General features: G+C 42.0%; 1 protein-coding gene across 4 annotated transcripts in view; it reads right to left on the bottom strand.

Annotated features, from left to right (window-relative positions):
- The window catches only part of ZC3H12C (zinc finger CCCH-type containing 12C), an 82967-nt gene that overhangs the window by 55409 nt on the left and 2893 nt on the right, over positions 1–24665 (bottom strand). The window contains exon 1 of one of the 4 annotated variants that reach the window (XM_051849607.2): positions 22501–22900. The exons of 1 other annotated variant lie outside the window; for it this stretch is intronic. In XM_051849607.2, coding sequence (XP_051705567.2) covers positions 22501–22821 — 321 coding nt within the window. In that variant the 5' untranslated portion in view covers positions 22822–22900. 2 more of the 4 variants (XM_051849617.2, XM_051849619.2) reach the window with 2 other exon arrangements.

Genomic DNA, 24665 nt, shown 5'->3' with positions numbered 1-24665 from the left:
TGCCTGGAGATGCCTCAGCAATCCCAATCCTGGGTTTAAATGTAAGGGAAATAGAAGCCCTCTGTTCAAGAGAAACCTGCATTCTCAAGTTCACAGCAGCCCTGTTCACAATGGCCAAGAATGGAAACCTAAGTGTCCATCACTAATAAAATCTTATCATTCACAATGACATGGATGGAACTAGAGGTCATTATGTTAAGTGAAATAAGCCAAGCAAACACAGAAAGACAAGGGTCCCATGATCTCACTCATATGTGGATTCTAAAAACAAGAAGGTTGTAGAAGTAAAAAATATGATGGTTTACTTTTATCAGTGGGCTGGGAAAGGAAACAGGGAGAGAGTAGTGGGGAAAGGTTGATTTCTAGGTGCTAAGTTAAAGCTAGATGGGGTAACAAGTTCGGGTGTTTTATTGCACAGTAGGAACAGATAATGTTAATGCTATGTACACTTCTCTCTCTCTAAAAAAATCTAGAAGACAGAATTTTAGATGTTTTTACTATAAACAAATGTTAAATGTTTGAGGAAAGGGGGCTGTTGCTGTGTCACATTGGGTAAAGCCGCCCCCTGCAGTGCTGACATTCCATACCGTCACAAGTTCAAGTGCCAGTTGCTCTATTTCTGATCCAGTTCCCTGCTAATGATGCCTGGGAAAGCAGCAGAAGATGATAAAAGTCCTTGGGGCCTGCACCCACGTGGGAGACCCAGAAGAAACTCCTGGCTCTTGGCTTTGGATTGGCCCAGCTCCAGCCATTGAGGCCATTTGGGGAGTGAATCAGCAGATGGAAGACCTCTCCCTCTGCCTCTGCCTCTCTCTAACTTTACCTTTCAAATAATAAATAAATCTTAGAAAACATGTTTGAGGAAAAAGATAATTTACCCTGATTGGACATTATACAATGTATACATGTATAACATCACATGGTACCCCATAAATACATAAATTTTTATATGGCTGTTAAAATTTTTTCAAATAAAATTTTTTTCATTTTTCTAATGTTTTTTAAAAATAATAATTCTGCATAGTAAGCTAATTTAAAAGCACTTAATCCAAAGCATTATTAGGAAACTGACAAGCTGCAAAAAACAATTGTATTGGAGTTAAAAGGGGGATCATTGGGTTTGTTCTTGCTAATGGTATAGAAGAGAGTATAAACGGTATATCAAATGTGTTCCCTATAAAGGAACAGATGGAAAAATTAAGACATGACATGATAGTGAATAATCGAAGAGGAAATACAAATGTACTATGACAAATAAAAGTATAATATTAACTAAGTTGGATCAAAATATAAATTCTTAAAAATCAATGTGGAAAATATGAGCTTTTATATCACTTCTTATTAAGATGAGAAATTAAATGCTTGTGATAGTTCTGCTAACAGCCTCATACGACTGCCTTTAAATAATGCATACTACTGATTTTAGACAAATTCTCTGGTATATAAGAAACTGCAAAACACTGAGAAGTGAAAAAAAATAGACATGTTAGAAATTACTTAGTGAATTACTAAGTGAAACTGGCATAAAAGTTTACAATAACATTTTTCATTATAGAGTTCTGTTCATATCAGTAGGTGATGTAATAATTAAGATAGTAAGAATTCTAAGTACAAATGCACATATACTGTTAGCAGTTAAATATGGAACAGGAATCATCCTAAATAGCTGCTCATGCCAGCTGATTACAAACTCTAACAGGGAAGGGCGTCTTGTGTTTTGTTTTCTGGGGTATCTCCATTACCTACAAGATTATCTGTAACATAACAGATGCTGGATCAACGGACGCTAAACAAATTATGGCCAAAATCTCTTTTGTTTACCTTCCTAATATAACTTACACTCGAGTGAAATTCACATTTTTAAAGCAGTGATTCTCTCAGCTAAGGCTGCACATTGGAGTCATCCTGGGAGATTTAAAAATACACTGATGTCAGGGTGCCACCCCTACAGAATCTGTTCTTACTGGTCTGGGAAGCCTGGCCACAGGTGTTTAAAAAGCTTCTCAGGTGATTCTGGTGTGTAGTCAAGTTTGTAAACATGCAGAGTTTGTTTCTTCTGGAATACTTTTTTCCACAACTTCTAATTAACTCCAATCCATTACTATTGAAGATTCAGCTAAAATTCTAACTCTGCCATGATACCATTCCTGGAATGCTAAAATAATGCTGGAACAACCTCAACAACAAAATCCTTCTTTGAATGATTAAAGTTTTGTACAGGGTTTGGCATATGGCTATGGCATGATAAATGCTTAAAATGGTGCATAATTCTGGGAAGATGCCACATAATAGAAACTCAATAAACATTTATTGAAAGAATGATATAGGATGGATGTTGTTGGCACAGTGACTTAAGCTACTGCTTGGGATCCCTGTATTCCATATTGGAGTGCATGGGATTGAGTGAGCCTCCACTTCTAATCCAGCTTCCTGGATGAGAAAGCAGCAGATGATGACCCAAGAACTTGAGTTTTTGCCACCCTCATGGGAGACCTGGATGGGGTTCCTGGCTCCTGATTTTGGCCTGGCCAGTCCTGGCTGTTGTGGACATTTGGGGAACAAACCAGCAGATTGAAGATATCTCTCTCTCTCTCTCTTTCCCTCTTTCCCTCCCTCCCTCCCTCCCTCCCTCTCTCTCTCTCTCTCTGTAGCTCTAGCTCTTTCAAATAAAACTTCAAAGAATGATGTACAGTAGATCCTCATTATTTACATTATATATTTATCAACTTATTTACTTGCTAAAATTTATGTGTAACCCCCAAATTAATACTCATAAGGCTTTTTGAGGTCATTCCAGTGACATATACACAGGAAAGTGGTAAAAATTTGAGTTGCCCAAGGCATACAACCCAGCAGAGGTTGAACAGGAGCAAATGGTTCAGTGCTCACCAGTTCACCGCGGCAACTTCACAGAACACAGCTACAATACGAAGCAATCGTCAATGCTCCCTCTCTTCAGAACTCTTACAGATCTTAACTGTAGTTTTTAATACCAGGTTCCCTCAGCAAATGGAATCTCCTCTGAGACTACATCAAGAACAAAGGACGACCTCTCTGGCTCCAGCTTACAGTGTAGCATGGTGAAGGGGCAGGGGAGAAACCGTGAACAGAGAGTACAGGTCCCGTGATGGCAAAGTGGTTAAAGAACCTGGGATCAGGGAAGGCTTCTGCTATAGGATGCTATTTGTGCAGCCATCTGAATGCAGTGAAAGAAGAGGGATAAGAAGGCACTGGTCAGAGTGCGGGGGTCCACACAATATCGGACACCAAGCCTAATACTAACAGGACACTACTGAGAGGGGATTAGCACCTTTTTAAAAGAGGATCCAATGAGCTCCCTTGTTTCCCTCCCACCACGTGCAAATACAACAAGCTGGGCCATGCTGAAGCCAGGAACCAGGAGTTTCTTCCGGGCCTCCCACATGGGTGCAGGGGCTCAGGCACTTGGGCCATCTGCTTCTTTCCCAGGTGCATTAACAAGAAGCTAGATCAGAAGTAGAGCAGGAACCAGCATCCATATGGGATGCTAGCACTGCGGCCGATTCCTCAATGTTTCTTTTACACAGTGTTTCACTGAGCTCTTGGGTTTTCTAGGTATATATAATAAATCAAATTGCCTCTTCTTTACCAGTTTTTTAAATCTTGCCCCAAGCTTCTACTTGCATTGTAATGTCAAAGAACATGATCATTGCACATTGTTCCTCATGTAAATGGAAATGACTCTAGTGTTTTTTAAAATTTATTTATTATTATTTTTTTTACAGGCAGAGTGGACAGTAAGAGAGAGAGACAGAGAAAAAGGTCTTCCTTTGCAGTTGGTTCACCCCCCAATGGCCGCTGCGGCCAGCGTGCTGCGGCCGACGCATCGCGCTGATCCGAAGCCAGGAGCCAGGTGCTTCTCCTGGTCTCCCATGAGGGTGCAGGGCCCAAGGACTTGGGCCATCCTCCACTGCACTCCCGGGCCACAGCAGAGAGCTGGACAGGAAGAGCAGCAACCGGGACAGAATCCGGCGCCCAAACCGGAACTAGAACCCTGGGTGCAGGTGCCGTAGGCAGAGGATTAGCCTATTGAACCGTGGCGCCTGCCGACTCTAGTGTTTTTATACCATATATATGTAAAACAGCTTTGGGCAAATTAACCTCCCCATGCTTCAGCTTTCTCAACTGTGGGGGGGGGGGGACTTTTTTTTCCTGAAATTTAATAAGCTAATAAATATAAAATTCCTAGGATCTGTAATAATAAGCATTTTCTTAACTTGCTTTGCCACATTTTGATATCATTATTTTGTTGACTTAAAGGGATATGGGGGCCGGCGCCGCGGTTCAATACGCTAATCCTCCACCTACGGCGCCTGCACCCAGGGTTCTAGTTCCGGTTTGGGCGCCGGATTCTGTCCCGGTTGCTGTTCTTCCTGTCCAGCTCTCTGCGGTGGCCTGGGAGTGCAGTGGAGGATGGCCCAGGTGCTTGGGCCCTGCACCCTCATGGGAGACCAGGAGAAGCACCTGGCTCCTAGCTTCAGATCAGCATGATGCGCCGGCCACAGAGGCCATTGGAGGGTGAACCAACGGCAAAAGGAAGACCTTTCTCTCTGTCTCTCTCACTGTCCACTCTGCCTGTCAAAAAAAAAAAAAAAAAAAAAAAAGGGGGATATGGGGGGGCTGGCACTGTGACATAGCAGGTAAAGCTTCCACCTGTGATGCAGGCATCCTATATGGGCACCAGTTCTAGTCCTGGCTGCTCCACTTTCCATCCAGCCCCCTGCTAATGTGCCTGGGAAAGCAGAGAGGATGGCCCAAAGGCGTGGGTCCCTGCATGCATGTGGAGATCTCTGTCTCTCTCTCTCCCTCTTTCTATGTAACTCTTTCAAGTAAATAAATCTTTTTTTTTTTTTTTTTTAAAGCGATATGGAGAGCAGTGTTAAACCTAGTGGTTAAGAGGATGGTGGGGATGCCCATGTTCCATATTGGAGTGCACGGGTTTGATGCATGGTTTTAGCTCTTGACTCCAGTTTCCTAATAATTCAGACCCTGGGAGGCAGTAGTGATGGTTCAAATAACTGTTCCTGCCACCCATGTAGGAGATCTGGATTAGGTTTCCGGCTCTCAGCTTGTCCTGGTCCAGTACCAGCCACTGCAGGCATTTGAGGAGTTAAGCTGTAGATGGGAGCTCTTTCTCTGTGTCTCAAATACGTGACACACACACATACGTACACCCATTTTTAAATACCTAGCTCTCTCCAAATTATTTCTCATTACCAAACCTCTGGCCAATGAAAAAGGGAGGTAGACTAGACTGGACCACTTCGTCCTATTGAGCCACCATTAACTATAGAGATCAGACTTACCAGAATTCTGAAACTTGTCTTTGGACACTTAACTATAAATTCCAGGGTACAATTTCCTCTGGCATAGAATCCAAAGAAAAAGAGGATGAATAAAAGGGTGATTTTATAATGTATGGACATAAGGACCAATACCATACCGTACTCTCTCCCCCAAAACTAATCAAGTACCTTCATGCCTCTGTATCTGTTTCCTCAGCTACCCAAAAAGTGATAACAACATCATCAAAAGTGTAGGGTTTTATAAGGATTAAATGAGTTAATATAACATTAACTTAAAACAGTGCCTGTTGGGGCCGGCGCTGTGGCACAGTGGGTTAACGCCCTGGCTTGAAGCACCAGCATCCCATATGGGCGCCAGTTCTAGTCCCGGCAGCTCTTTTTCCGATCCAGCTCTCTGCTATGGCCTGGGAAAGCAGTGGAAGATGGCCCAAGTCCTTGGGCCCCTGCACCTACGGGGGAGACCCAGAAGAAGCTACAGTCTCCTGGCTACGAATCGGCACAGCTCCGGCCATTGTGGCCAATTGGGGAGTGAACCATCAGATGGAAGACCTCTCTCTCTCTCTCTCTCTCTCTCTGCCTCTTCTCTTTCTGTGTAACTCTTTCAAATAAATAAATCTTAAAAAAAAAAAAAAAAACAGTGCCTGTCACAAAGTGAATGCTAAAATATATCTTTAAAAAGGTTTACACATAAGGGGAAACCGCAGTACAAAACCCAATTTTTATGACTTATTTTATATTTTCATTGAGGCACTCCTATACCCATTAACCTCCTTTCATAGAAGAGTGCTTACCACAGAACTTTCTAAAGTAATCAATTGCTACACTTTGAGTTGGCTTTCTCAAAAGATTCATAGATTATTAACCATTGAGAAGCTAAACTGACTAAGGAGTTAATTTTATTGATAATAACATGATTTACATATAGAGTACCTTAGCTCTTAGGGAATTTTATAGATATTAGCTGGTGACCAAATTTTTTTAAAAAATTCTATACAAATAATACCGCTTTAAAGAAATACTTTGACAAGAGACAGGAATAAAGCAGCATAAGCCATGATTATAACTCAGTATCCAATGAATTCACTTCCTAACTCAAGAAACATTTATCTGAACGCTGACTATGAGAAAGGGATAACACAGAAGTCAGAAGGATGAACATGGTTGCTACTCTCTTTTTTAAAATTTTTTTTAAGATTTATTTATTATTAGAGAGACAGAGAGAGAGGTCTTCCATCTGCTGGTTCACTCCTCAAATGTCTGCAATGGCCAGAGCTGGATTGATCTGAAGCCAGGAGCTTCTTCCAGGTCTCTCACGTGCATGCAGGGGCCCAAACCCCTGCCATAAGCGAGAACTGGATTGAAGAGGAGCAGCTAGGACATGAACTGGTGCCTATATTGGGATGCTACCAGCCCCAACTACTGCTACTCTTAAGGAGGGTAACATTAAGCAGGAGGAGCCCATGTTATAGTGTAGTGAGTAAAGCCGCAGCTGGTGACTTGCTGGAATCCCATACGGGTGCCAGTTCATGTCCTGGGTGCTCCACTTCTGATCCAGCTCCCTGCTAATGGCTTAGGAAAAGCAGCAGAGGATGGCACAAGTGTTTGGGCCCTTGCTACCCATGTGGGAGACCTGGAAGAAGCTCCCGACTTCTGGCTTCTCCTTGGCCCAGCCTTTGTCATTGCAGTCATTTGGGGAGTGAACCAGCAGATGGAAGATTTCTCTCTCCATCTCTTCCTCTCTCTCTATAAACTTTGACTTTCAGATAAATAAATAAATCTTAAAAAAAATTTACCAGGGAAATAAATGCGCATCGGTATAATACAAGGCATGCCAAAGGTAATGGTATTAACAAAGACACATTACAGAATCCAAAAACAAAGCCCAAGATTTGGGAACGTTCTAAGAGGCAACGCATATGTGAATAAGGAAAGACAGCAATGGCATATTTTTATACACACTATGGGGTACCTGTGTATGGTAGCGGGAAGAGGAGAGTAAGGAAGGCAGTGAAATAAAAGGACCCTGCCCAAAAAAACAACAGGATCAAAGGCACAGAAATGTGAGAGACGCTAACACACAGCACTGTGTGACTGATCCATAAACAGAACGTTCTTCAAAGAGTTCATGGAAAATGGGTATTATGAAAAAAACTATGCATGGATTTAAAAAAAACACACGAAAGTAAACTTATCTCTAAGTTTCATTTTTCCATGAAGTTTTTCAAGTGTCAGATTCCAGAAGAAGAGGCTAGAAAGTGAAGATGTGGCTAGTCATGGCAAGTCTTGAATGCCATATTAACAAGTTTCAATTCTGGTGATGGGAAACAACTGAAAGTTCTGGAGAACGGGAATAATGATTTCTACTCACATTTTGGAAAGGTAATGAGGAATCACTGAAGGTTTTTGAGCATGTGAATGACTTGTTCCTAACTATATTATATGAGGTAGCTCCAGCTGCATTTGTTTTGGGAGGTAAGAAACACAAAAGACAGTAAGTCAGGAAGGTATAATAATCTAAACAGAAGGTGACCAGGATCTAAGGTTAGGCAGGAAAAAAAGAAAGAAACATGAGACATTTTCCAAGACAGAGCCAACAGGTCTAATCAAGATTAGAAACTAAAGACAAAAGAGGACACGATTGCATTACAAAAGGGGCCAACATACATTACAATCATCAACATATTTTAAATTACAATATAGTGAAATAAATAACAGGATGTAGCAGCAGATCTAATAATAACACTCATGATTTTGAAGAAGTTACAAGTACAGATGATATGTCAGGGTATTTGCTTCAACTGTAACATAGAAAACATTGTGATTTCTGTGAGTGAATACTGCTATTAGTGGGTTTGGTGCTGACATTCACAACTAGAGGAAGCACTAAACTTCAATTAGAGAGCATGCAACATCCCATCCATCAACACAGGGTCATCAAATTCTACTCACTGACCCTTTGGGAAGCCACAGGACATGTGTTAAAAGCTCCTGGTTAGGAAACAAGTGTGCTGGAGAAGAGATGATACATAGGTTCAGCAGAAAAATAAGATACAAGAAGATATTTATGCAGGTGGTAAAGTAGGACCAGAATTGTTTCAAAAGCCTCTCCCCTCCCCATTTTGGTGGGATAAGAACTTTAGAAGAATGGATTCAGTAGAGCAGGAGATGCGAAAGAGACATGTGCGTACACATCAATGAATGAATGAGATGAACTGAAAGCACAGTAACTTAGAGACAAAAAGGAGAAACACCAGTGAGTGGAGAGAATAGCATTCTTGTGTCCATCAGACAACCTCTGGTCTGACTTTATCTTGTAGTTCTCTGTAAAACTAACCAGTCTACCACTCTCAACTCCTCGGTCCTTCCCTGCGTCCACAGGACCCAGTGGGCCAGGACTGACAGAGTGATAGGGAAAGGTAAGAGAAAGGGCCTTCCTCAGGAGCACGTCAGCTTTTCCTGTGCTGTTCCTCCTTTTCTTTTCAAAGATTTATTTATTTGAAAGGCAGAGTTACACAGAGAGACGGGGAGAGACAGAGAGAGAGAGAGAGGTCTTCCATCTGCTGGTTCACTCCCCAAATGGCTGCAACAGCCAGAGCTGGGCTGGTCCAAAGCCAGGACCAGCTTCTTCCGGGTCTCTGGAAGAAGACCAACTTGGGCCATCCTCCACTGCCCTCTCAGGGAGCTGGGTTGGAATGGGAGCAGCAGGGACTCCAACTGGAGCCCATATGGGATGCCGGTGCCACAGGTGGTAGCTTTATCTGCTACACCACTACCACTATGCCAACCCTGCTCTTCCTCCTTTTCTAACCAACCCTTCTTTCATTCTTTCCAGCACTTCAGATACCTAGATGCACTTGGCAACCTAAATATTCCACCCTGATTGCTCCTTCTGATATTCTCCCCACAAAAATCAAAATCCTCAAGGAAAAATCAGTTAGGGTATTAAGATACTTTCATATCTAAGTGGGGAGGCCCTTAAGGAAGGGGGTAAGTGCAATGGATTTTGTAAGGACAGCCTAATAAACCAAACGATTACTCCAACTAAAAAATTGAGGAAATGCTATTAAATATAAGAATCTTAGTATACTTCCGGCTCTGCTTTCCTTCCTTAATCCCACACCTTTCCTCCTCTGTGCTTGTGTGCTAATGCGTTTATGTGTAGGTACACATATGCACCCACATGGAAAGAAGGATGCGAGTGGGCATGGAATCAGCTTACTCCATTTCTCCCTCTTGGAAGAAACTTTCAACCTATTTATTGGGTTTGATAAACAAAAAGTTACTGGGGAAGCAAAGATTTGGCAGTTAACTGATCAATCAGTGTTCAGAACTAGTATTTCCACAATAAGTAACTGAGCATTTTATTTTACCTTCTAATTCTGATTCTTTTTTTTTAATACTCCTGGGAGCTTTAATTTTCTTTCTTTTTTTGACAGGCAGAGTTAGATAGATACAGAGAGAGAGAGAGAGAGAGAGAGAGAGAGAGAAAGGTCTTCCTTCTGTTGGTTCACTCCCCAAATGGCTGCTACGGCCAGTGTGCTGCACCGATCCGAAGCCAGGAGCCAGGTGCTTCCTCCTGGTCTCCCATGTGGGTGCAGGGCCCAAGGACTTGGGCCATCCTCCACTGCCTTCCCAGGCCACAGCAGAGAGCTGGACTGGAAGAGGAGCAACTGGGACAGAATCCGGCACCCCAACTGGGACTAGAACCTGGGATACTGGCGCCGCAGGTGGAGGATTAGCCAAGCGAGCTGCGGCGCTGGCCCTGATTCTCTTTTTTAAGAGGTAACACAAAAAGTTGAGCAAGAGGCTATCACACATTGGGAAGCATGAGAAGTCTATACACTCTAGGTTTATAAATGAAAATTATTTCAGGATTTTGATCATATATAAATCCATGTAGAACTATCCCATTTACATTAGGTATATATCCTGAAATATACATGCAATCTATTAAAATGTACATAAAAGTTAAGGACTCATTTGTTACCAAAGTAGGAAATAAATACTTATGATCTACCTGTAATTGTGAGGACTGCTCAGGCCCAAGAATCAGCAGCCAGTAGCACATCTGCCAAATTAGCATTCTGGCTGCTGGCTGCCACTCCGGAGTTCCAAAGTACTTTGTGCACCTGCCAGGTCTTCACTCAGGTGCAATCCCAGCATGAAATGGTCTCAAAGCTGTGCTGCAGCTGCCAACCAGGTACAGGCTCCCCAGCTATCCGGGCCTGCAGGAAAACTCCCTGCCTCAACCAACCTCACAAAATTCACTCTGTGCATTTTTTTCTTATAAGCTGATTCCTGATTCAAAACAATCATACTTGATATACATACTACCCATACTCTGAAGCATTTTTTTTTTTTTTTAAATACAGAAAAGTGTTTCTATCTTGTGGAATCAGGATTTGGCTTCAGTTGCTTATTATGCTCTGCTCATGTTCTTATTCAAAAGAAAGGTTGTAAATGTGGAATGACTTCTCTGAGTCCACTACTATTTGAACAGTTGATAATCCCAACCATAACCAGGACATTAAAATTCATTTCTATTTATGAAATTTTACCATCTCACAGTTAGGGTGGGAGCACTCAGAAGATATTCCCTGAAACACTATTAAACTGGAAACAAGAGCAGAGTGGGCAGCACGGAGAGGCCACAACTCCCAACCGCCAGGCAAGTCTAGAAAACCCACAGAAGGGAGCACAATGAGGGCCATGGGGTGGGGACATCTGTCAGCAGGAAGATTCTTTTTAAGGACTTAAATATTTTTAAAATAAGCTGGGAGGTCAGTTTATTGTGAAAGTTACAACAGCCTATCCTCACATGAATGGGACACAATGCCTGATAACCCAAAGTATTAGATTTATTACTCTTATTCATGGGTCTTAAATGATGATTATGTGTATACCTGAACTCCAAGGTATACAGGTATTTAAATAACAACAACAAAAAACTACTTCAGTTGCTCACATAATATTACTATTCACTCTGGGTTGTTTGACTTTTAAGGATGAGATGCAGACATCTATACTAGACCAGCTTTTTCCAGGCACTGAAGAAAATGTTGAGAGTAGAAACACATTCTGACCATTATACATAAAAATGAGAGCTTAGCAGCAGCTGGATAGCCAAAAACAATCATAAACCTTAAAAAAAAGTAACTATAAATTAAAACTCCTTTCCAAATAACTCTGTAGTTTAATAAAAGAAGTTTAAGAGTATTTAGAAATGGATAATAAAATGATAATCTATAGGAAGTGGCCAAACTGATAATCAAAGAAAAATTTATGTTGTAAATACATTTAATAGAAAACAAGAAACAAAAGAATAAACCATTTACACTGGAAAGAGTAAAGTGAGCAAATAAACCAAAATAAAGGTGGATAAAAGAATAAAATCAAAAGCAGAAACAAACTAGGAAGCAAAAATAAAAAGTAAAACTGCTTAATAAAAAGGAGAGCTGGTTCTAAATGACAGATGAATGAATGAATGAATGGTTTCTGAAAAATCTGACCAAGAGATCTGGGAGCTCTACAAGTACATTCCACTACAAGTTTTCAGTGCAATGGAAAAAGTTCTTTAAATGTAACATTTCTGCATAAATCTGTGTACCAACTATTAAGAAACTATAACCAAAACAGACTTATGAAGAGACTGCAAGTACAAATAATCACGGAAGAAGTGAAAACTTTATTAAAAGATTTATGTAGTTTATTCCATTCCAGATAAAGGATGCTATTCCATTGGTTCTATGATGTGTTCTAGCAAAACCTCAAAGCTTCCAGCAACTCTCATTTTATTTAGATTACTCTAGGGTGCTCAAGAAGATGGAAGGCATTCCAGCTGGTTTATGAGGCTAGTGTAACTATCGAACAAAACCCAACAACAAAAAAAAGTTGTATAGAAAAATCTTAATTAGATTTAAAAGCCCAAAATATAAGAAAATTATTTAGCATACTCAAATTATAATAATTAAATAACCAGGTAGGTTTTATTCAATATCAACAGATTTTCCAATATTGAACAACCTTGTTAATTCAACTTATTACATGTACTAAATGCTGTTGTGTCAGATTTGAGTGTGGAAAATGACCTGAGATATCAAGAGTGTCTACAGTTTTCGTTTGAGCAGCTGAAAGTGAGGGGATAACATTTATTCAACTTGAGAAAGAAATAAACTTGAAGGTAATTTTAGTTTCAGATACCAATAGCTCTCTAAGTGGAGCTGTCTACAAGTCGGTAGTGTATGAAACTCAGGATTACAGACATAAATACAATAGTTCTCGGCATGCAGATGGTAGTTTAGAATACAATGTTGGCTGGATTCATTTTTGGAACAGTGTAGAAAAAAGACAAGAGTAAGCAAAATGTTAGTAACCTTAGTGGAGAAAGGCACTCTCTGGATTTGTGACTGCCATATTTTCATGTAGTATATATGCTGCTATACCGAATCACTTTTCAACTCAGTAAACTGTGAGTTCAGTGCAAAAATTATTTAATCATAACATCACGACGTCACAATGCATTGCCTCTGGAAATTCAGTGGCACTTCTCTTTGGAGTTTATAAATTATGTGGGACTTTTTGACGGGCAGGAAATGGTGCTTTGCAAAGATGCCTAAGGGGCTGGGTGAGGAGGGTACAGGAACATCAATCCTGCTACTTCATTTGAAGGGGCTTGTTCTGGGGAGCACAAATTTCCTTTACTATTACTCATATTTAAGGTATGATGTAACAAGTGGACAACTATAAAAAAATAGGCCTCAAAATGTATAATACTGAGATAAGAACAGAACTAGTAGGTGGGTTGAAAGCAGTAAGATTTCAGTTTTCCTGGATTTATCCTGATGGATTGCATGTTCAAGGAAAAAGGAAGAGATTATGTCTCAACACTGAAAATATATTGAAGACGTTTCTTAAAAGATATTTAGAGATGTAATCACTTCAGGGATTCCCCTTTTAACATGCAAGTCTATTTTTATGTCTCTCACATTTAACTCTTACAACAATTTTCATAACATGCATATATAAGCACAGGACACCTGTGTTTAAAAACAGTCACCAGAATTTTAAAAAGCAAAATACCAAAATGAAAGCCCAGTAAAATTAGAAAGAAGTTCTATATGCCTATTAATCAATACTGTTCTTTGATTTTAGCCACTGTAATACAACAAGGGAAAAAAAAGATACAATTGAAATACTGGGGGGGAAACAGATATTATTAGGGCATTACTTCCCAAAAATCAAGAGAATCAACTGAAAACATGTTGGCTCTAGGCCCTAAAATTTATCTACCCGTTCAGTGGGTACTCAAATGGTATATAAAAGTGAACAACTTTCTTTTATACCTGCTACTACGAGGTATAAAATTTGGTACAGGCTGAGATACCCTTACCTAAAATGTTTGAGTCCAGAAGTGTTTCCAATTTTTTATTCAGCATATTTGCACATACATCATGGGATATCCTGAGGATAGGACCCAAGTTCAAACACAAAATAATGTATATTTCATATATGCCTAATATGCATAGTCTGCAGGTACTTTTATACAATATTTTTAATGATTCTTGTGCATCAAACAAAACTTCATGGTGTGGAATTTCCTAGTTTCAGTGTCCTGTTGACTTCAAAAAGCTTCAGATTTGGGGGTTTTTTGGATTTTGGATTAAGGATGCTCAGTGTTTATATAACAAGGGAAATTGTGCTCCAATAAAGGGCCCAAGGATTTAGGTTCAGCCACACACATTATCACTTAATTTCCAGTCATGATATTACAGTGAAATATCTTATTTCATGTAATTTTACAGACCAAAAAACAGCTGGAAATTACTAAGAAATCTGTGTAACATCACATACATAACCAGTTAGTGTGCCAACAGGAACTCAGACTCAGTCTTCATTACTCTACAAAAGCAGATTCTCAGCACTATTATGACTATTCTTGTCTATCAAATTAACAAAAACAGGCAGCGTGGGGAAACAGTGGTAGGTGCAGAGAGACGGACATTCATGCACCGCTGCTAAGTCTATACTCTGGTGCAACATTTCTAGAGGACAATTTGCATGATTACATCTGGAATATGTTAAAAATATCAATGTGGACACTGACCTATTTACACATTTATCTCACTGTGACTTATTACAATGAGAAAGAAGAAAAAGCTGGTTACAATCTAAATATCCAACAACATAACCTGGATTAAATTATAGCACTTGAACAGACTAAATGACATTCAGCCAATAAAAATGATCTCCTAAAAGGATATTCAATGACAGAGAAGAACTACCATAAGATATCCAGTGAAAAGAAACAAAAAGATAAAATAAAAATAAAAAAAAAAAAACAGAAAAGAAGGAAAAAGAAACAAACTACACAAGCACATGAGGGATCTTTTTAAAAAGTTGATGGAAAATCTGTATTATGAAAATACTATGCCTAGGTTTCAAAAATTTTTGCAACAAAATAAACTTTCAATTCCATTTTTCTGTGAATTCTAGAGTAACCTGTACTTTTTTTTAAAGATTTATCTATTTGAAAGTCAGTGTTACATAGAGAGAGGAGAGGCAGGGAAGGGGGGGGGGAGAGAGAGAGAGAGAGAGAGAGAGAGTCAGTCTTCCATCCGCTGGTTCACTCCCCAAATGGCCGCAAGGGCCAGAGCTGCGCTGATCCGAAGCCATGGGTCTCCCATGCTGGGGCAAGGGTCCAAGGACTTGGACCATCTGCTGTCCCAGGCCACAGCAGAGAGCTGGATCAGAAGTGAAGCAGCCGGACTCATGGACTCAAACTGGCACCCACGTGGGATGCCAGCACTGCAGGCAGCGGCTTTACCTGCTATGCCACAGCGCCGGCCCCAAACCTGTACTTTTTAAAAAGGATATGTTATATGGATTAAAAGACTTAAAAATAAAAGCAAAGAGTGGAAAGCATTTAGCCTAGCAGTTAAGCTGCTTGGTTTGATTCCTGGCTCTGGCTCCCGATTCCAGTTTTCTGCTCAAGTAGTCCCTAGGAGGCAGCAGTGAAGGCTCAAATAATTGGGTTCTTGCTACCCACATGGCCAACCTGGATTGAGCTCCTGGCTTTCCATGGGCCCAACTCCAGCCACTGTGGCCATTTAGGAAGTGAACCAGCAGGTGGGTCTCCCTTTGTTTATTTTCCAGTTTTTCAAATAAATTTTTTAAAATTATAAAAAGGTTAAAAAATAAAAACAAAGGTAAGAAAATTATATGTAGGTAAGAATTATAGATGATTTTCACAATCATTTTACATCTTGTCTATATTTACAAATGTGATAAAATATATTTAAATATTAAACTCAAAATTTAATTTTAAAAATCAAATTGAAGTACTCAAAATAAGCAAAATGCAGTTTCTCCATCGAAATCCATTTTTATAATGCATGGCACTGCTTTTATTTTAACATTGTTTAACCCACGGTTTTTATCTTACTTAAATCACTTTTCTTAGTAAATAGAAACAATGGGACCAGCATTGTGGCATACTGGATTAAGCCACCTCCTCTGATGCTGGCATCCCATATGGACACCAGTTCATGTCTTAGCTGTTCCACTTCCAATCCAGCTGCCCAATAATGTGCATGGGAAAAGCAGCAGAGGAAGGCCCAAACGCTTGGGCTCTTGCACCCAGTTGAGAGAACCCTGGGTTCACCCTGGTCCAGGCTGGGCTGGCTGTTGTGGCCATTTGGGGAATAAACCAGTGGATGGAAGACCTCTCTCTATTGTCTCTCCCTCTCTCTAACTCTGACTTTCAAATAAATAAAATAAATCTTAAAAGAAAAGAAATAAAATGTACTTTACCTAAATAGATCATTTATTGCACATTTTAAGTCTTTTAGATCTGTACTAGTCATTTAAAATTATAGAAGCATTCCAGGTAATATCTAATACATAAGATCACCAATTCAATGGGGCCATCAGAGAAAATGATGACAAAGATTTTTTAAAAGTGTTAAGTCAACAATGAGCAGATAGCTTAATTACACAGGGACACTGTTCCCAAGTGTACAAAATGATAAAAATAAATTGGAAAGTAAAAGCCAAGATTTGAAACAGACTAAATCACAGAATAGGGATAAAAGTAAGCCCACATAATTTTGAATAGGAAATGAGCACAGATGACTAAGAACAAAGAACAAAAGCTAATTTTAGCTTCACCCTAAAAGACATAAAGATTTGAAAGCCCTTTGAAAATCTTAAAATATAAACTGACGTATTAGAAGCAATAAAAGTAAATGATTTTACAGAAATTTTAAATGTAGGAATTCCAATTAATCAGAATACAACTGAGACCCAGGGGATAAACAGAAAAACAAAACATAAATATGGATACGGCTAAATCCTTTCACAATTTTGAATGCCTTCTTTGTGTCAAGCACTTTTACATTCGTTATCTTGAATCAGTAGATAGTGTCTGACAGATTAGAAATCAAAGAGAAACTGAGAGAGGGTCACAACCAGAAAATGGAAAGCCAGTGTTCAAATCCCAGGTCTAGCTGATCTCATACACTCTACCTCCTTCTCCAGACAGTACACATTTTAGTTCTTCGACCCAGACTACCTGAGTTTCTTTTCTACCTAAAACTTTTATTTTAAACATGATAGCATGCTGTAATCCAGTCTTACAGCAGGTACCTCAGCAAATTAGAGTGAAGGGGTAACAATGTCATCAAGCAGAGAACTAAAATCATTGATAAGAATCAATATAGGGGCTGGCACTGTGGCACAGCAGGTTAAATCACTGGTTTGAAGCACCGGCAACCCATATGGGTGCTGGTTCTGCTCCACTTCTGATCCAGCTCCCTGCTAATGTGCCCGGAAAAGCAGTGAAGGATGGCTCAAGTCCTTGGGGCTCTGCACCCATGTGGGAGACCCGGAAGAAGTGCCTGGCTTCTGGCTTTGGATCAGCTCAGCTGATTTTTGTGGCAATTTGGGGAGTCAATCAACGGATGGAAGACTTTCTCTCTTTACCTCTCTTTGTAACTGTCTTTCAAATAAAGAACTGTGTACCTCTAAATAAAAAAAAAAAAAGAATCTTTATAAAAAATTGATTCTGCTATTCTACTCCTAATCTAAAACAAACAAGCTTAACAGGTACCGCTATTCAGAATACATCGGAAATTTCAGTAACCTTGGCCAGCTTCACCTCTCCAGCATCAGTCAAGCAAAACAATAATAAAAGCCTTATATAGTTGTTGTCAAGCTAAATTAGAAAGTACATGTAAAGTCCTTAAGCCTGACATTGACATAACGTCCAGTATGTTAGCTTTTACTTTCCAAAATAAGTGAAATTATAGACTTGACTGAAGCCAGGAACTCCATCTGGGTTTTCCCACATGGGTGGCAGAGGCCTAAGCACTTGAACCATCATATGCTGCCTCCCAGAATGCATTAGCAAGTAGTGGAGTAGCCAAGACTCTGACAGGCACTCCATGATGGGATGTGGGCATCAAGCTGTGGCTCAGCCCACTAGTGCCACAGTGCCCACCCCAAGAATTATGACTCATCTCAGACCCCTTTACTTGCTTCTGTTCTTTTCCACCATTAGCAGATTTAAGTACTACATGACATGTAATATTAAAAATGTATTCATGAAATATCTACCATGTGCCAAACCATGGAGAAGAATCAGGATAAAACCATGTGGACCACAGGCCTTGCCCTCAGTGAGCCTGAAGACTGCTAACAAGATAAAACAAACACACCTAAGCACAGCATGAGGTACGATCAGCAGTCAGTATTATCAGTTAATCCTATGACAAATGTATGCACTAGGTAGTTTTTCTCTATTTTATAAAGAGCAGAGACAGAAAACAGAAGAAATGAAGAAACAATAAACAATCATCTAATATGCAAGTTAGGAGATTTCAGATGGCTTTAATTTTATCTAGGTTTCACTTCTTAATCAACTTGCACAACTTCATAATTTAAAATATAAAATGAAAGTCAACATTAAAATTAGATATTAAAGCTCATCAAATTATCAAAGATTTTAAAAATGAATCAAACATGGGATGAAATCAGTATGCTCTTTGCTAACGGTGTGCATATCAAAACTTTTTTGAAAAAGTTTTTAGCCATCAAAAACTTTAAAGCTTCTCTCTGATCATTATTTCTAGGAATCCATCCTAAATACACAAATGCAGAGAAAAATTCTTTGCTGAATGTTTAATGAATGCATTATGACATTAAAACACTGAGAAAAAACAAGTCTAAATGATGTAGGAAATTATTAAGTAACATTGTCATGAAAAAGTATTTGAAATATTTTTAATGTCATAAGAAAATCCTTAGTGCATGTTGAATGGGAATGGGAAGGTGGAATACAAAGTTTCATAGACAGTAGATTTCTAAGTACACAGGACAGTGAAATTTCTTCTGTAGAAATAAACTCTTAAGAAAAAATGATTCTATTGTATCATTTAAACTGAACATAACAGAAGAATCTATTAACATGTATGAGATTACAGAAACCTTAGCATCTAACAAAGACTTATCCTAACTAAGCTGGGACTCTCCCTCTGCCATCACCAATTGCGGGACCAGTGTTGAAGGCCCCCGAGGCATATCAGCAGTTGAAACACAAGCAGCTTTCTTAGAATATTTGATAAAAAAATTTGAGATTCAATCTCAGAATCTCAATATTTTAAAGTTTGGAATCATGATTTTTATTATTCACTTACAATCTTATTTAATATTTCTCTTTCTAATAAAAACTATATCCCAAAACTTTACTTGCTACCTTAATCATCCACAATCCCTCATCATCCATTACATAACCCAAATACTATTCCACTCATTCCTGTTTTCTTGCCATGGTTTCTTGTCTCATACTACTCACCTAGAAATGACTGCCCCCCAACTCTGCCTACCCCCATCCTACCTTAATTTTTTTTTAATTTACTTATTTTCATTTTATTTGAAAGACAGATGGAGAGATATCCTCCATCCATCACTTCCCAAATGCCTGCATTTGGCCTGGGGCTGGGCCACGCCAAAGCCAGGAGCTGGGAACTCAATCTGGGTCGTTTACATGGGTGACAGGGGCCTAAGGACTTCAGCCATCTGCTGCTGCCTCCTAGAGAATGCATTTCCAGGAAGCTGGGTCCAAAGTGGAGCTGGAATTCAAATCAGGCATTCAGATATGGATCTTAATTGCTGAGCCAAATGCCTGTCCCAGAATGCTACCTTGAGTCCTTCCCTAGTGTCTGAATTTTGGACTTATTTGTCCATGCAAATAAGTCTCCACTTAGCATCAAGGTCAGGGTCTTACAAAGAACCTAGATTGCTACTCAATAATTATTTGCTGGAGGAAGAGACATGTAGGTTTCAAATGAACAATAACTGCAGGTTAGTTAATAATCAATCCTACATCCCAACATGAAAGATTTTTAAAAATTCCCTACTTATATTTTGTTTCTTTAAAACTGCTATCAAATTAGAATAAAAGAATTCTTATGAATTTATATACAAAACAATGAAAGACACTAAAAATGGATAAAATGAGAGCAACCCCTTTACACTATGGTTTCCTAGAATTAAGTAGAATGAGAAAAACATTTTAAAGGTAATTTCTATTAACTACTTGGGGTCCAATTTAGCAGATGTAACCCACGAAAACACAGCCCCAGAGAAGCGTGCAGTATAAAAATAGGATATTTTTATTACTCTGGTAATTAAAACAAAAATTTAGTAAAAGGAAGTGACTAATAAAAACTCCCATCGGCATAAAACATTCCAAGTTTCTGTTTCCAACCCTTCAATATTTCCCACTATGTTAAAATAGTTGCACTGGGCTATTAAAGAGGCTAAAAAAAATGTTGAATCTTTTTTGGTGGTTGTTTTATATACAAGTTCATTGTATTTTATTATAATGTTTGCTAAATATTTTTATTATGACCAAATGCTAGAAATGTAACTGTAACTTACTTTGAAAGTAAAACCCATTTTTTAGGTAAAAATCCTCAAATATTTTTAATTATAGATATTTGGTCGACTATTCTGGTATTTTTATGGTACCTTCAAATAGAAAGACTTAGGTAACTTAACATAAGGCCACCAAAAAGGAAGAAAACAGGTGAACACTGTAGCAAGTCTGAAATAGGCATCTTCCTGAGCTTATCACAAGGATTAATTTTGTAAAATACATCCCATATGGGCTCCAGTCCCAGCTGCTCCACTTCTGATCCAGCTCCCTGCTACTGAGCCTAGGAAAGCAGCAGAGGATGGCTCAAGTCCTTGGTCCCTGCACCAATGTGGGAGACCTGGAAGAAGCTCTGGCTCCTGGCTTTGCCTTGGCCCAGCCCTGGTTGTTGAAGCCATTTGAGGATTGAACCAGTGCATGGAAGATCTCTTTCTCTTTCTCTCTTTCTCTCTCTGTCTGTAATGCTGCCTTTCAAATAAATAAATATCTTTAAATATATTTTTGTAAATCTTCGGTGAAGCTATTATATATATATATATATTTTCAAACGCCAAGCAGTACAATTAAGAAATTACTACTAAAATTAATGGGATATATGTGATTAAATAAGTGACAGTCATACCCTAACTCATGAACATCATATTTAATATTTAATATGGGTCCGTATACTGCCTTGGTGACACCTTATGGTTCTTGGAAAGTCCAGAAAAATGTGAGGCACAACTTTAGAAAATGAGGAACCAATCTAACAACTAAATTTCTAAGTAACACAGTATTTAGGCCCAAGAAACTCTGTATCTAAGATGCTTAAAAAAAAAAAAAAGAAGCATCTGAATCACTAAGAGCCTGGTGGGCCTGGAGATACTGCAACACAGGCTTGCAACCAATAGGAAAACTTTCCCTGATTCTGGCTTAGATTTCACCTCTTTATCACAAAACTCCCAGCACAAACCGGCATTGTCAGCGGATGCCCAAATGTCAAGAACCCCAGCTAGCATAAGCAAGCAGCTGGAAGGGACCGCTCTGGTCCACGACTTCAAGGGGGTCAAAGAGAAAATAGCTTAAGGAAGAAAAGTGAGATTTCATGTCTCCAAGTTATATGTGGAATACCTCTTTGTAGGGAGTTCAGAAGGGGAACTGGCCGCGCTCGGAGAAAAGGGAGACCGGGCCGGAGGCTGAGGGGTCAGGGCGAGGGTGGGAAGGAATGGTCTGGAAGGGGTGAGGGCGGATCGTTAGGACCGGCCAGGAGAGCGGCGGCGGTTTGGATGGAGGGGTGGTAATAAAGCGAGCGGCCGGGGCGGGATCCGAGATGTCCGATCCAGCCACCCCGACCCCACGACAGCGCCGAGGGCCAGAGTCGCAGAAGCGGAGCTGCGGGTCCGTTTCCATCGGGGGCGCCCGAGCCCGCCTCCATGTCGGCGGCCGTGCCCCCCGGCGGGTGCCAGTGGACGGTGCCCTAGGCCGCGGAGCCGGGGACACCGGCCTCCCCTCGCCCGAAATCCCGGCGGGGACGGCGCTGCCCGCCGCTAGGATGCGCTGGGCTTTCCGCTCCGCACCACCTGCGGGGAGGGAGCTCCGTGACCCCACCTTCGGGAGCCCCGACCCGCTCGGGCCTGGAGAGCACCCTGCGCGGCCGCTCCGGCCCTGGCCCCAGCCCCGGCTCCGACCCCTCCGCCCGGGCGCGGCTCCGCGGCCCTCCCTCCGCCCGGCTCCCTCGGGACCGCGCTCACCGCCCCCCTACCCCCTTCCGGAGGACAAACCTTGGAGCCGCTACGCGGCATGACCAACCCCGCGAGGAAGCGGCGAGCCGGCGCCGGGGCCCGCGGCGACCGCGGCCACCTCGGCCACCTCGGCCCTCCCCGCGCCGAGCCGCGCCCGCCCTTCCCCGCGGGCCGCGGCCCCGGCGCCCTCCTCCCCGGGCTTGCACAACTCACACCCCCCAACGCGCGCGCACACGGATCTGTTGCTCAACCTACTTGCAGCCTCTTCTCAGCAGCCATCACAGCATGCCCTGGAAGCCGGGGCAGCCCCGGGGCCCTCCGGTAGGCGGCCGCCTCTCGCCTCAGCCCTGGGCCGCCGCGGCCGCCGCTAGGGCGCGGGGCAAGCGGGAGGCTCCCCCATGCTGCCCGCCAGCCCGGCCAGCCGGCCGGCCCCGGCTCCGGCGCGACCGGGCCCTCGGCTCGGCCCGCCGCCCGCGCCGCTGCTCCGCGGGCGAGAGCGAACCTGGCTCAGCCGCCCGCTGCCTCGCTCCTCGCCCGCCCGCCTGCAACCGCCGCCGCCGCCGCCGCCGCCGCCGCGCCGCTTCCTCCTCCCCTTCTCTCCTTTCCTTCTCCTCCTTCGCCGCCTCTGGAGAAGAGGTTGGCAAACCAGCACCTGCTGCTGGAGATCGCCGAGAACTGAAACAGGAAACCCCGAGCCAAGGGGAAAACCCGGGAGGCGTGGAGAGGGGTGAGGGGAGCTGCTGGAACCTGTCGGGCGCGACCCAGCCCAGCCGCCGGGGCTGCCCGAGGTTGCCGCGCCTCCTCCCCTCGTGCCCATTCCCATTCCCGGCCCTACCCAGGGGTCCCGACTTCCCCTCGCGGCTCCCCCATTCCTGTCCCGCAGGGCGCCTCTCCCCTCGCCAACCCCTTCTCCCCCTCGCAGAAACAGGGCTCGTGCCCAGGGCGGTCAGGGAAATCGATGGTTCTTCTCGGGGCATGTTTCCCGTAGTTGTTTTCTTATTATCCAATATTCCGTAATGAGGGAGAACCACACCCTGCATGAACAACACCAGTTAAGGGTATTGAAATAAATCAAAGGGCTGAGATTTCACCCAGGGAAAGGACTTCTTTTGGCTAGCAAATTGGTCCTGTTGCAAATGGCAATCACGCTAATCTCTGGAAAAATCCAGATCCCTCTAAAGAGGTGGGGGAGGAAGCAAGCCCTCTGGGCTGAGGTGGACGCCTGAGTTGCAAGTTGGAAAAGCACTGAGGTCAGAGAGCCTTTCTGCTTCACTGAATTGTACAGCACAATCTAGGTCAACATTTCAGAAACGTTCAAATAATCTTACCTTCCTGTCCTCACTCCTAGCCTTGGACGGATGCATTTGCTTCTGCAGCGAAGAGGGAAAGACACCTGATGGATTGTGCCTCTACCATGTGCCACAGACCAAGTAGCACGTTTGAAACGTTTATCCCATTCAATTGTCACTACAGCCTTGTGGACTGGGTATTATAATGCTTTCTCCCTTAGCAAGTTGAGGTTAGAAAATTTGCTGACAGGCCGGCACTGTGATGCAGCAGGTTAACGCCCTGGCCTGAAGCGTCAGCATCCCATGGGCACTGATTCTAGTCCCAGCTGTTCCTCTTCCAATTCAGCTCTCTGCTGTGGCCTGGGAAAGTAGTAGAAAATGGTCCAGCTCTTTGGGCCCTTGCACCCACGTGGGAGACCCAGAAGAAACTCTTGGCTCCTGGCTTCGGGTCGGCTCAGCTCTGGTCATTACGGCCATCTGGGGAGTGAACCAGCAGATGGAAGACCTCTCTCTCTCTGTCTCTACCTCTCTCTGTAACTCCGTCTTTCAAATAAATAAAATAAATCTTAAAAAAGAAAAATTGCTGGCAACTGCACAGCTTGACTGTGAAGGATCTAGATATGTCACACACAAAGCACATATTTGTTTCCCTGGAGCAAGGTGCATGCCCGTGATCAAACTTTTCACTTTTAATAAGATAATTTCTTGCCTCTCAATTGTTTGCAATAGGCATGTATGGTTTAAGCCTAGATCTGCTGAATTTTGCTTGGACTTCTTAGTGGCATTGATATTCATGGTGCTTATTGGGGCTTGAAGTTCATAGTTTCCAGTTTAAGGTTCTCTACCAAAAAAATCTGCCTATGTGGCTCAGCTGAGTAGCACGGATGTCCCACTTCTTGGCCAGCATCTGCAGCTCTTTAGCTATTGATGGTGAGGTCCCAGCTAAGCACAGGATCCTGGACGATCCTGAATCTGCCTGTGATATGGAAAGAGAGAGGCTTCCTGAGTCGGCTTTCTACTTCACTAGACCAGTTGGGGACCTTTTAAAGAAACTTGAAGACATGTAGGCTGGCTTCCCTGGCTCACAGTTTTTAGTACCACCTAGAAGGATATTCTGAACAAGCAGCTCCTGTGTACTGGGCCAAACCTTCAGAAGTCTCTGGAACAGGATTAGTGGCAACAACTTTGAGTCTGGCTGGCTGGGGACAATAGATGACAGCATCTGTGGCATGACTTTAGTGATGCCAGGAAGTTCCCTAGTCCACGATAAACTCATACTGCCCACACCGTCTACCTCTCACACTGACTCAGCTGAATTCCGTTCAATATTGATCAAGCACTGTTAAAGATCAGGGCACTCTGCTAGAGATGAGTAATT

This window comes from Oryctolagus cuniculus, chromosome 1, assembly GCF_964237555.1.
Source record: "Oryctolagus cuniculus chromosome 1, mOryCun1.1, whole genome shotgun sequence".
Taxonomy (NCBI): Eukaryota; Metazoa; Chordata; class Mammalia; order Lagomorpha; family Leporidae; genus Oryctolagus; species Oryctolagus cuniculus.
The sequence above is the reverse complement of the archived record's forward strand: the minus strand, read 5'-3'. Positions and strand labels throughout refer to the sequence as shown.